Raw genomic sequence first — 14,551 nt, 5'->3', positions numbered from 1 at the left:
TTGCTGCTAATGCCAAAATATAGGCAAAAAGCTTCATTTTGGATCAAATGACAAACATTTTTTTCTAACTGTTTTGGTGAATTAAAAAACAATATCAAGTTAGGTCAAAACGTTTCTTTTTGAACTGACATTCTTACGAAAGCAAAGGAATAATTCATAAAATTCTGGGACGGGGACCTCCTTTATAACCTTTTGCCCAATGGTTAGGGTTCTATCCTGGAATGTGGTAGACACAGATTCAGTCCCCCCCTTTTGCCTAATATGGAGAAGAGATTTGAACTTGGATTTACTATATTGCATAAGAGTGTCCAAGCCACACAATCTATAGGATATTTTGGTGTGAGTCTTTGTCAATCTCTCCTGTTGAAGCTGTACCACATTTTATAAATAATTAAATTGTTATTGGAGCAGGGACTTGGGTCTCCTACATCTTAGGTGAGTGCCATAACTGTCAGGCTGTAGTGTCTCACTCTTTTTATTTTCTCATTCTCATTCTCTCATTTATTTGCGAAAAAAATAAAAAGTCCACCTAGGTCTAATCAGAATGGACCACAAGGTAAGTGGTTATAATGCCACTAAAACAGGACCATAGTTCTATTGAGTGAGTTATGCAGGAAGAATGGAATGATTAAAAGTTGTTTTCTCTTTACACACAAATATCTTGTTTATCAGCAATGATATTACTGAAAAGTAGATGAAAGATTTTGGTAACGCACAGTGTTTTTTGGACTTTTCTGGAGTATGTTCCCATAATTGGTTGCTACGTTTTAAGTTCCTTTATTTTTAATAGTACTATTGTATTTCATGAAAATAAAATAAAATTCAGTTTTCATTCACATAGTATCCAATATTTTAAACATCGTATAATGGAGGCTGTGGTTCTAATACTATTAAATTGTTTGTATTCGATGTTCCATTGAAGTCAGTACAGGTTTACGTAGCATCTATAGTTTGGATATAAACAGTATGGATTATAGATGTATGAAAACTTGTTACAAACCTACAGTTGCTTTTTAAAGCTGAAAAACTATAACAAGGCCATAAAATATTTTGTTTTACTGCAAGACTCTACACTGGTAATATAAACTAAGTGCATATAACATTTTCATAATAAAGTCATTTTTAACTAAAGTTTGTCTTAAAACATGTGAAACTAAACAAAAACTACCATGGCTTATTGAATTTAAGCCCTTTTACTATGAAAATGCACATAATAGCTGATGTTTCAGCCAGATGTGAATTACAGAAGTTACATAAAGCACATAAAAACTTAGGTTTTAGGGCCATTAACTGCATTGACCCTGTTGTCCATTGCTGTGAAGTTAGACCTTAATGAATACAGTCTGACCGTCCAAAGGGTTGTTACCCAGTTTGATTCCTCTTCATCATTGTTTCTGAAATATATATCACCTGAAAGTGAGAAAATATGCTAAATACAGAAGCAGCTTATGTTTCACATAGTACACGATAGAACTGGGCTATTATGGCAATTGGACCCAGTTTTGAAACAATCCGTGAAAACTGATGCTTGTTTTCACCATTCCATTTTTAGTGTCCTCATTTGTCACAATACATTTAATTTAAATCCTAAACTATATTCTCTACATATAGTTATATGTAAGCACTTCATAGTAAAATTACCCTGCACAAAGCCTAAGTAAAAGCGCTTTTGCACAGCCATGTTCCATGTGTTGGCAAGGGATAGATTTGCGTTCCCAGGCTACAAAGCAACATCCCATAGTCAAAGATCTCAAATGAGTATGGGTGCAGGTTCTGTGCAACATGGGGTTGTGTCATATATTCTGGACTAACATAAGATAATTGAAGTGGATCCCCAGTGTGTCACCATAAGTTTTTTTTAAAAAATCAGTTTGATTGACCAGTGTGATATAACGTTTAGGCTTCAACATGGAAAACTCAGAGAAAGTTTAGGCTTGAACATGGATATAAAAATGTGGGGTAAATTGATGAATTTAAAGAAAAGCAGTAAATGAGCTACTAAGGGTTGGTTTTCACTTCTGATTCCATCTTATTAAAGCTGTTAGGATGTCTTTAGTTTTAAAAAATTAAATACAAGAGTTAATTTTAAATCAGGTTACTATAAACAGTATTATAGAGGTTTACTCTGCTAGGAGTAAAGCCTTGACATTTAGCAAGTTTCTTTTTCAGATCTTTTTGGTCATTGTTTGTCAAACTGGCTGCCCCAGCTCGGTTCAGTGTGGACTAACAAGTTCTAATATGTTTGTGAAGGTTATGGGTATGTGTGGCTGTGTGTGTTGTTTATTAAGATTTCTTCTTTGGGTTCAAGAGGTTATAAAGTTGACTGTATGAGAGATGAAGTCCTCCAGTCTCAGGCTGATTAAGAGTGAACACAAGACTAATGTGACACTCTTTGCACTGTCTTGCTAACACCTCTCTCTCTCTCTACGCGCACACACACACACTATCTATCTATATGTATGTATGAAAAATCTTTGAGAGTAAAAAGTAACTTAATCTTTCTGCTACTGTAAGTATTTTTTTTAATTTGCCCTAAAGATAAACAGCCAGTTACAATAATTTTATGATGCACAGTGGTGGCAATAAGTGATCTGAAACCAGAAGACTATTAAGGAAAAAAGTGTTAAATACAGAAAAAAGTGTAGATTGGAACAAACTGTATGATGTAGATGCTTCCACACAACAAATTCTTCTACAATTAACCTATGACTATGTCATATATTGACTAGGACTGAGTGGACCCCATATTCAGTAGATGACCTAAATTAGATAAACAGATTACTTTTAAATGTAATTCACCTGTTATTTCAGAATCTTAGTTTACTTCACTTCAGGAACACAGTACAGTATTTAGAGAAATTAATAGGATCTTAGGCACAGATGTAGAGGTAGCGTATCCAATCATGATATAGAATACTTGATTAGTCCTTCAATTAAATGGTAACATTCTCATCTCCCTTGGACTTAAAAATTATACTCATTCACTAGAAAAGTGTTTCTGATGGTCCTTTAGAGCAGTGATATTTCATACCATGCAATAGTTAAATATGGAAACATCTATGCATCTTAGAACTTTGAACTAGTTAAATCGGAAGAAATTTGGGATTTAAAAATGAAATATTTTGGTGAAATATAAATTTTCTTAACTGACTAATATATTTTACATTAAAAATAGCATTTAGAAGGGCATTGATTTTAAAGGTTTCATATTCTACTAGAATAACTGTTTCACATTTTCTGTACTATTTTAATGTATATTCATTAAGACTCTGATCTTGCAGACTTACGCATGTCTGCAACTTTAAGCATGTGTAGTCACATTGAAGTAAATCAGACAATTCACTTGAGTAAAGATACATGCATATGCATTCACAGGATTTGGAGCCTTAAATCCCAGTCTTGCAACTGGCTCCACACAGGGCCCCTATGCCCATACAGAGCCCTATTGGCTTCAGCAGTGCTCCACATTGACACTGGGGTCTGCCTGCACAGAGCCAGCTGCTGCATTAAGGCTTTGTGATGGATTCTGTCCTCTGTCGTGTTGTGAACAGAGCTTTTTGCATAAGATCACTTTGAAAGGCTGCTCACTGTAGTCTTGCTTCAAAACTCAGCTTTCAGAGTACTCTTTTACTGAAAGATACATTTTTCTCAGATGTTTAGCCTCAGATTTTAGAACCCAGAATACTAGAACCATTAACAGAACATTTATGAGGAAACATTTTGAGACAGGTCTATTGGATATAGTACAGCAATGGCTTTTAAAACTCCAACCCATTTCAGAATTGTGTCCTTAGTGAATTTAAAAGCTGTGTTTTTTTTTCATTAGATTACAGTTACACCTGCTTCTCAATTACCTGTGATAAAAGAGTGGCCTTGTTTCCAATTTTGTTTTATTCCTTATCTTTGAGATATGAAAGATATGCCAGAAGGTGGAAAGAGCTGTGTGTCAGAGGGCCCAAATGGTTCTGATGCATCTTGGGTTTGATTTTCAGTTTAATAGCAGCAGTCTTAAAAAAGAATGTAAGATTTGACAAAAGGAGCTTGCAGACATCAGCTGGCACATGAAATCATATAATACATGTCACACTGAACCCTCACAGCTTCCACTGGAACTTGTGGCTTTTTTCTTCCCTTTTTTCCTCAAACAGAGATGAAGTCATCCTGATAAACTTCTCTCTCTTTCTCCCCCTCCTTTTTTTTTTATCCGTAGAAGCCTTTATGTTTTTCTAATAATTGGCAGCAGAGGTACAATTTTTCCTCTCTTTTAAGTGATGAATAGTTGGCCCTAGATCAAAGACAAGCCCTTGTGGTTTTCTGGCTGCCACAAAAGGGCGTTGGAATTGGCACAGATCCCAGCTGCTTAGTGATAGGCATGTAGATGAGGTGCCAAGCGTAGGGGTCAGTGGCAAAGTGTCTGTACACATTCTTCATCTGAGCTAATCTGGTTTCCTTTTGTGTGTGTGTGTCTATTTCAGGCCAACAGCAGGTTGAAGCAGATTGAAAAGGAATACAGTCAGAAGTTGGCCAAATCTTCACAGGTAGGCAACATGAAAACAAAAACCTCAAATTAGTAAGCTTGGTTTGGAAACTTAAAATGAAAAATGTATTTACTTCTATTCTGGAACTTCATTTTTCTTATGTCCAAAACTCCCTGCTACTCCCCCAAAATCAAATATCAATTGCCTTTCCCAAATTTTATTACTTAAAAAAAAAAACAGAAAATTAAATGGATCAGTTTAAGCCTTTTTTTTAAGCTTGCTGTTTCTTAGCTATTGGGAGTCAGATCCTGCCGGGAGCATGAGCACCATTGACTCCCACTGCCAGTTAATGAGAACTCAGGCAAAATTGGCCCTGTATGCAGGCCTGCATAACATGCATCTTGTAAAAACAGCAAAGGTTGCTTGCATAATCATAAAGTGTATAGGCTATTACAAGGTGGTTCTTGGCCACATATCTGATGACAGGATTTGAGCCCAACTATGCAGTTTTGATGTTCACCGTTTGTAGGGCTTTAACCAATCCAATCATTTTGCTGAATGCTGACACAGCTTTTTAACATCCAAAACATTTTAAAAGAATTCTAGATTACATCATGACATAAAAGCTAACTGCTTTTTCTTAATGGAGGGAGTTTTTGTTCATTAATGTAAAATGGTTTTTTGATGACCCTTGACGTGGGAACTGAAAATGTATATTCAATTTACCCTTACAGTTAAAGTCAATCAAAAAAATGGCGGTCGTAAGCAATTCTTCACAATTGCTTTTGAGTACTTTAAACCTTCATTTTAACTTGTGCATGGAATTGAAACCTAGGCTACATCTACATTGCAGACTTCTGCTGGACCAGCTAGGTTGATCGGGGGAGTGAAGAGGTGTGACCCATGACTGAGATAGCTAGTCCAGCAAAACCCTCTAGTGTAGATGCAGTTACAGAGTCAAAACTGCGCTTTTACTGGTATAGCTTCCTTTGCTTGGTGCAGGAGGAGGTAGTGGTAGAATAAACTATACCAGGAAAAGCACAGCTTTGTCCGTATAAGCTGCGCCAACAGTAGGAGCACTTAGCCAGTGTAGTATATTGGTACAGCATACCAGTAAAATGCTCCTAGTGCATGGTTTTAGACAATGATAGAATATGTAGATGCAATTGAAGGTTAAAATTTTAATAGTGTAAAAACTGTCATGAGGATTTGCATGTAGCCATCGTTCTTCTCTGAGAAGCAAGAGTCTCACAACCACAAATGAAGACTTGTTTCGTTATAAAGGTTTATTCTCAGCAAAAGTAATATTGGTCAAATATTCCCTTAATGCCAACAAATATAAAGAATGTTTCAAGGTTCCACATACTAGGCAGTAACATGGAAGTTTCAAATAATCTCTTTTACTGTTAAGCCAGAAACATGTTGCAGTTTATTAATAATAATGAGTCTGAATTTTTACCTTCAAAAGTCTTTCTTTTCAAAGTAACATCACCAAAACTGTGGACATAAATACCGTGGTGGGATATGATAGGACTCTCACGTCTGCTGCACTAAAAACTTAGGGCACTATACATTTATCAAAAAACTTTGTAAATATGTTTTATATAGTTATGTCTAGATAAATAATATGCATTTCTAAAATAATCTAAATGCATATTTCCTGTGCATGCATTTACATGAAAGTGGGATGAATGACTAGAATGCCAACTTTAAAAACTTCCTTAAGAGTCTTTTTATAAAATCCTCTTGCATTTGTTATGTCACCACGAAGAGAAATAAAAAGAAAACCTCAAAAATAGATAGATATAATCCAGAAAGTTTGACATCAATGTAAAGAAATTCAGGCCTGAGTTTAAAGTTCCATTAGCTACTAACTCTGTAATACGTTGCTATGTCTATGGCAGGTGGGGGATATCTAAACAGCTCTGAATATGTAAAGGTATAAACATCAAGGAGGGAGAGAAATAGCTTAGGATGTTACAAAGAGAGTATATGAGTAATAAGGAATAAAACTGTGAAACTAAGATAATGAAAATTTAAACTGAAGATCAGGACAAACTTCATAGTAATGAAATTTATTAGGCTATGGAATAGTCTCCCAAGAGAAGTGGTTTGAGACCCATTTAATGAGACTGGACATTGCATTAACAAATATACTATAAGGAATGTCCTTTATTACAGGGAGTTGGACTAGATGACCTAATCAATCTTTTACATTTCTACTTTTGGTGATTCTGTGACAACCATTGTAAGGGGTTTCTAAACAGTGTCTGATTTTACAGACCATACATTGTATGCTACAGTTATTTGACACAATGGTAGAATTAAAGATGGGATTTCATTCTGAATTCCTTTACTTTTGTGGGTTTGAATCAGACCCTTAGTGTTGTTTGAATATATTTTTTGTAGCTTAACGTTAATAATAGGTCATTTGTAACTTTCATTTGGTTATGTTGCTGACATCAGCCTAATTTTACTCTCTGTGGCCTCTTGGAATATTCACTTTTAACACCCACACAAAGAGGATATTCCCGGAAATTCTCTCTGAAGTTTATACAGAATAAACAATTAGATTTTTTTCCCTGAGAATTACTGCCCAAAGCCATTCCTTGTCTGTCAACTTTTGTCAAGATTTTCTTAAAACATTTTTAAAATGTTTATGTATGTCCAGGTTCTTAATCCAGTAAACTTCTAGTAGAGGAAGTCTACCAGTATGTCAGTGCTTTCCTCTCCTACTGCTGCATTTTAACCAACTTATTATTTTTTGTTACCCAAAATAAAATGGACAAAATTCAGCAGATCCATAGTGATATAACTACCCATTGGTTGTAAATGGCAAAGTAATATAATTTATACTTATTTGGTATTTTCTGTCAAACGAGTGCAATTTACATTTGTTACCACCCTCTTCTTCTTCCATTTTAAATACCCCGTAAATGCCAGTTTGGTGCTAATTTTCTGACCCACTCTACCATTTATATTGCTGCTGAATTCAGACTGTAAACTTTTAGTGGAGTTGTATTTGCTCAAATTAGCTCTACATTTGTGCCCATTGGTTTTACTGGTAGAAAACGTTCTCTCAGTATTTAAATATAGAATTGAACATTTCTAAAGGACTGGATAGCAAGTTCTTATGTAGGTTCTTATATTGCTCCATATCATCTGGTCATTTATAATCTTTTTTTACCTTTTCAAAGATAATTTCCTTGTTACTGCAGGCACCTAATAATACCCAAATAATGTAAAACTTAATTTTCCACATAAAGGAGAACATTTTTGATCATTTATCATTCTTGATAGATATTGCCTTTCTCTTAATTTACATTTGTATTTTACAGAAGTTACTGATATTTATACCCCATAATGTTCCCTGCTCATGTAGATGCAGGAATTAGAGATTCCTCCAATATCTGTGCCCTTATGTTTTTCCGGACAAGTTAGTTTGCCCCTTAAAAATTATGAAAGCATTAAGTCTAATCAGTTGTCACTTAAATAAGGGTTCAAAGGGATACTGTCCATATGAAACTGGATACTGATAAAAGTTTAGATTATTAACAAGATAAGAAGTGTTAATTTTGCAGTTTGTCATTTGTATATTTTGGCATTTCTGTCCACTGTGACTGAAACGGGCAGGATCAGTTTCACTTTTTATTTATAGTCTATCTCACTTCCTGGTTTTCATCCATTAGCAAACTGTAGGGAAATGAATTCACAATACGTTCATTCAAAAAATTACTTCCCTTCGCCTCTCCCCAGGATTCCAATATTTTTATTTAAAAATATTTTATAACATTATTTATAATCCTATCAGATATACATCTGAAAGCTCCCGTTTTTCTCCTAAATAAATTAAATAGTGTGGCCTTAAAATAGTTGTGTCTCTTCACAGTCTAGGGGCCCAGTCCTGCAAACACTGAAGCATGTGTGAGTAGTACAGTACTACTGGACCATATTATCACTGGACTATTCATATGCTTAAGTGTTTTCAGGATTGGACTCTATGGCCCTAATAGAGCAGTTTATCTTTAATCACATCAGTAGTTGCATTGATGTCAATGGGACCGCTCTCATGCTTAAAGTTAAGCATGTGCTTAACTGCTTTGCTGGATCAGGCCACTTGTGTCTAAGCATAGCTTTCTATAATATATGCCCCCAAAGTGTGGCTTAATATGGCTTTCTACAGTGATAAAAAGGGTAAAACAACTAGATTTCAGATAGTCAACAAATCATGGGTGTTTCATGTAAAAAGTCCATGGGCATTGAACCAGACCTCAAATTTATTGTTAAATAAAATACATTACTCCCAACAACACAGGGATGCCCTGTCGAGTTTAACATTTCAGTGAAGTATGTAAAGTACAACTTTTTCTTATCTACAGTATCAACTATGATATACCTTTCAAACAGACAAAGAGCTATTAGCATGTTTATTTCAGTGTTCTTTGATTGTTATATTGTTATTTATATTGTTATTGTAGAAAGTTCTGAAGCCCTGCTAAAAATCCCAACAAGTCATTTCAATGAAGTGGAAAACTGGAAACATCTTATATGTTTGAGATCACAGATGTGCTTTGTTCTGATGAGTAAATATTATGGAATGTTATAGTGGAAAACTCTTCCAAATATTTTGTGTTCAGCAGTTTTATGCCATTCACAGTTTTATTATATTCCTTTCCTCTGTGTGGAATTTCATGCTTGCCAGTGTGTAATATGTTAATTTAAAATATTTAGTTTGCACAGTGGAGTTTGCCAACTCCATTCTTGTGTCAAGTATAAATACATGCAAAATACATACCTCTCACTGAACAAGGAGTTTTAGCATGCTGTTTTCTTTTTAGATTGTAGCTGAACTTAAGACAACCATTTCCTCTCTGACAGAGGAGAGCAGCCGGCAGCAGCTTGCTGCAGAAAGGCGGCTCCAGGATGTTGTACAAAAGTTTGAAGATGAGAAGCAGCAGATGATTAGAGATAATGACAGAGCAATCAAGGTAATCTGCGGAGTTCAGTCACTGATGCTAGTAGCTGTTTTTGTGTAATTAAAATTTGAAATCATGGCAGTAGGCAAATGAATGCAGGTATCATTCTTGTTCATACAGCATTCAGTAATTACATTCACTGGACTTTGACTTTGATGTATCCAGTGACTCAATCTAACTTTCCTCTAGCAGTTCATATGCCTGCATAAAAAGTCACTTTTTGGCAAGTCCAATCCATTTACATGAAGCAAATGTTTGAAACTACCCTGTTCTTTTTCTTGGAGACCTAGTTTAAGATATTCTCATATAAACTCATTCATATATTTAAGCATGTTTTCAGCATGATTCTGTATGCATTTATAAATGGTCCGGATCTACAGCTGCTGTAAATCAGCACTGCCCCAGTGACTTCAGAAGAGCTATACTAGTTTGCACTAGCTCAGAATCTGGCCCACTTGCTCAACTTCTGAATTAGTGCCTTGGTTCAGCAACATATCCATTGCCAAATTCAGCACATGCTTAAGGGGTTTGTTGAATAGGAATGGAATTAAGCACATCTTTAAATATATATTCTTTTGTACCAAACTCTTTCATTATATTTCTGCATAATATAAAAATAATAGTTAAATTCTCCAGTCTTTTATCTTTTCTTTTTTAAGCTTTGAAAATCTGATCTTGAGACATAGCCTTATTCCCAGTGACTTCAGAAATTATGTTTACATAAGCAGAAGTGCATTTTTCCTGGTTTTTGATGCTCAGATGGTAGGAAGTTTCTAGTTAAAGCATTTTCCTCCCCTTAGAACAGAGTACAGCAGATGAGTTTCTGAACCTAGCAACATTTAATCTGTGAGGGTCTGCACCTAAAATTCATAAATAAACATAGTTTAAAAGGAGAAACCTCTTCTTCCTATGTTTGTAAGAAAGGCTTTTGTTTGTATTAAACAAAAAAGCTGTTTTGCTAGGGGAAGGGGCTTGGGCTATATGAGAGAGCTCTACAGAAGTTTACTTTATCAGAACCAGGCTACAGCTGATCTTGTACTCCATATTTTAACAATTTGTGTAATGAAATTCTCATTGACATTGCTATCTTGTCTACACAATGTTCCCTTTCACTTTGTTTTCATAAATTGTTTCATGATATTTTTCCTGTATGTTTGTGTAAAGGGAGGAAAGTTTTCTTTGCTATCATTCTCTAGTCTCTTCTGTTAATGGTGTTAGTATATAGATGTTGATTGTAATCTCTTACGTAAATCTGATTATTACAAGTAGCTCTTATTAGCTCAGTGACCCCCAAACCAAATATAGTTAAGGCACATGTTACAATTTTTTGGAACATAATTTATTTTTAAATGAAGAAAACTATGTATTAGTAGTAGTCTAATCAAGAATCTCTCATCTTAAAAGTGACTTTTTGAATATACAAGAAACCTTGTGACTTCAAAGGGTGCTCTAAATCATCAGAAATATGCATATATTAAACAATTCTCATGTATTATGTGCCCTAGAATGGCATATGTTGAAAAAAAAAAAAAAAAGTCTCCCAAAATGCTTATCTATTTTCTTCTGAGGATCTGTTACTTTTCAGCAAATTACACTGTTAAACTTATGGCAAGATCAAGTAATTTATTTTACCAATCTAGTAAAAATGGAAGGATGGGAAATAATTGAGTGGCTACTAAATATCAAACATTAATAATTGAATAATTGTATGACCTTCTTAATGTGAATCCTTTACTGTGTGTGCATTTATCATATATTTCATGTTTCATCCTCATGAGCAAAAAATATACAATGAGAAAAGTATGGATAATGTAACCAAAAGGGGCCAAAGGGGAGTTCTGCACTGTGCTGCAGCACTGGGTCCTCAGGAACTTTTTGGATCTCACACTGCGAGCATATTCCATGAGAGTCCTTTGGTTTGCGAGAAAAGTTTCCAGGTGTTACCAAGAGTTCTGTAGGTCTGTTTTAGCATTACTAATACTGCACTGGAAACAAGTCCTTCTTTTAAAGCCCTTGTACTGAAGGAGCCTTATCATGAGGGCAGATGTCCAAACAGAGACTTCTTATCAAGGAGACCTGCTTTTAAACATGCCTGGAGACATAGAAAAGAGGCTTTTAAAGCACTGATCACTTAAGCACATTTCAGAACTATTCATATGCTTAGGGTTAAGCATGTGCTCAAGTGTTCTGCTGGATAAAGGCCCTAGCCCCCAATTTGTGTTTAGAGCATAAAGTTGCTCATTTGCGAAAGTAGGTCTCTTAGAAATCTAGCCTTTGTCACTTCACCTGCATTATAATATATAGTGAGGTAGAAGAGCTTGAGAGATAAAGAAGCATTTTATAGATGATATGAAATAAATTTTTCAGAAGACTTGTCAGAAACAGGGGTATTTGCTACAAATAGCATTGTTGATTGAAACAAACATTGAGGAACAGACATATTGCAATCTCCTTTATCGGAATTAGGTGACATCTCATGAGACCTTTCAATTACTATTACCTTTTAAAGGAAAAACATTCTTGAAGAGAGTCTGAGTTGCTCTGAGATGTTTCTTGAGTGATCACTTGAGTGATTTCCAAATGGGGATGTCACAGTAGATGAATTTGCTTCCAGTGATGATGACAAAACCTTCGGTCAGACACACAAAATAAGAAATTTAGTGAAATTGACAGAGAAAGAGAAAACATTTCCCGTCATTAAAAGTAAAGTTTTATATGTACCTTCCCCACAGTCTAAAAAACAAAAGGTTTTTATGGAGTGATTCTGCATTTCTCCTTAAATTCTAGATTGTCTACTATCCTACCAAGTTTCTACCAAAATATCCTTATTTTATAAATATATCCATCTAATCAATCTTCTTTTCTTTATACCATCAACATAGTAGCGCAATTCACCTTTAGGTCTGTCACAGGGTGCCACTGGCCCTTTCAGAGGAAGCAGAACCTGTGCACCGTGTGCCTGGTCTGCTGATCCCAGTTAGGGTTAAAAGAGGGCACTTGGCCCTAGAGGGGAAGAAAGAGACTCCTCAGAGCCTGAGAGCTGCAAGAACCAGGAGCAGTGAGAAGAGGTAAAAAGGGGGAGGAAGACCCTGGGAGCTGTAAGCCAAAGTAGACCGAGGAACTGTTTGTTTGTTTGTTTTGCCTATACTGGGAAATCGACTGCCAGTAAAGAGATTCTGGGTGTCGCAGAGAGTCCTTTGGCCAGCTTGTTACAAGGTCATGTTCACATCCTATGATTTGTAGGGTAATCAAGTTCATTAAGCTAACATTTTCAGAATTCAGTGTCTAACATTAAGTACCTGAATGAAAGGGGCCTGATAAGATATTGAATATCTGAGAAATAGGGACTATATATTTAGGTGACTAATTATCGATGTATTGGCCTAATTTTGGCCTAAACTTTGACATAAATAGCTTCATCAAAGATCTGTTGATGCTTTATTGTGCAAAGAACTTAAATTCAGTCTGCACATAAAACATTTACTGTCTTTTGTGATTTGTGTTTTGTCGTGTTTTTATCTCCTCAATGATAACTTTGTGTATGTATCTTTACATGTATAAGGGATTGTATGCATTTTATATAGGTGTATGCGCTTGTATTTTTCCCCCTATGCCCTTTTGAAGATCCCAGCCTGTGTGGATGTGTGTTGTGTATATCACATGAGGTATAAAAGCCTTCCATCCTAATAATTCTAGGTACTATATAAAAATATACAAACTGGGAAAATCACCAGTTGCTTGAATCATATGTTAATACCAATCCAAAAAATGGATTGCCATTAATAAAACACAGGTTTCAGAGTAACAGCCGTGTTAGTCTGTATTTGCAAAAAGAAAAGGAGTACTTGTGGCACCTTAGAGACTAACCAATTTATTTGAGCATGAGCTTTCGTGAGCTACAGCTCACTTCATCGGATGTAGCTCACGAAAGCTCATGCTCAAATAAATTTATTAGTCTCTAAGGTGCCACAAGTACTCCTTTTCTTTTTAATAAAACACAGATACTCCCCTAGGACCACTCTTATTCCTAACCCACCCCTTGCTAAAACTAAAAAAAAAAAATCCAACCCAAAAAACCTAAGCACTGTGCCCTTAAAGTCAGTTAGTTTGGGCTCTGGCAGATTAACGAAGAAATTGAATTCTAGAGTTACAAACACCACGAAAGCTTATGCTCAGATATATATTGGGATAATGCTGACCTTGCAAAGGTTTTTGTGAGGCTTTAAGCTGGGATTTCAGAATGTGCCTAAGGGAGTTAAGCACCTAACTCCTACTGAATTTCAGTGGGATTTGGGCACCTTATTTTCTTAGGCTACTTCTGAAATTTGAGCCTTAATTCCTTATGTTTTGTGAAATGCTCTGGGAACCTTTTAAGGAAAGTGCTTTAGAGCTGCAAAATTGTTTTTCAAGGATTTTAGGGGGGGCAATTAATGATTAGGTGGAGTCTCCACATCACAAAATTGGCTCTAAACATACATTAAGACTGGAAAGCACAAAGTGGGAAAGGTAGAATTGAATAAAAAATATATTCTGTTTTCCTTATAAGGAGGAACGTTTATTTTATGTAGATTTTTGTCACTGACTCAGGGTTTCTGTTGAGAACTCTGTCCACCTGAATTAATATTCATAAGGTTGGGCAAAATCTCATTAGCATGTTGTGATCTGTTGGCAAAATATTTCAGGGCAACACTCAGTTTGTATTTTACCCCATTTAGCACCAAATTGCTGTCTGTTAATAAATGGGACTCCAGGGTTTTCTAAGAAATAATGTCTTATGGCGTTATCTTTTCGTTTCAATAATTGTAAAAGACCATTTTCCTTCAGTGTCTCTTAACTACTTTAAGGAAAAAAAAATGCAGAAGCATATTTTAGTTATAAATATGGGGCCAAGACAGAAATGGTTGTACTTAGAACACAGTAGCGTTTTTAAAAAATAGTATGTACCTCTGTGCACCTTATATATTGTTTGCATCACTACCATTTATTTCCTGGGTGTTGTCACATCTGGGGACAGGAAAAGAATTGTCTCTGATGCATATGTTAGTCTGAGGGCATGTCTATACAGGAAAATTTCCAGGCATACCAGAATAATTACTT

The 14,551-nt window shown here is 35.4% G+C and overlaps 1 protein-coding gene across 9 annotated transcripts in view; it reads left to right on the top strand.

Annotated features, from left to right (window-relative positions):
- CEP112 (centrosomal protein 112) overlaps positions 1-14,551 on the top strand; it is a 357,419-nt gene that overhangs the window by 243,752 nt on the left and 99,116 nt on the right. For all 9 annotated transcript variants that reach the window (XR_012154913.1, XM_073311620.1, XM_073311622.1 and 6 more), the window contains 2 exons: positions 4,476-4,538; positions 9,317-9,466. Coding sequence is in view for 8 of the 9 variants with exons in the window: in XM_073311620.1 (XP_073167721.1) it covers positions 4,476-4,538; positions 9,317-9,466 (213 nt within the window). In the remaining variant the exon portion in view is untranslated. The remainder of the gene's footprint in view (positions 1-4,475; positions 4,539-9,316; positions 9,467-14,551) is intronic.

Source organism: Lepidochelys kempii, chromosome 14 (assembly GCF_965140265.1).
Source record: "Lepidochelys kempii isolate rLepKem1 chromosome 14, rLepKem1.hap2, whole genome shotgun sequence".
Lineage (NCBI taxonomy): Eukaryota > Metazoa > Chordata > Testudines > Cheloniidae > Lepidochelys > Lepidochelys kempii.
This window is presented reverse-complemented; position numbering and strand designations above follow the sequence as displayed.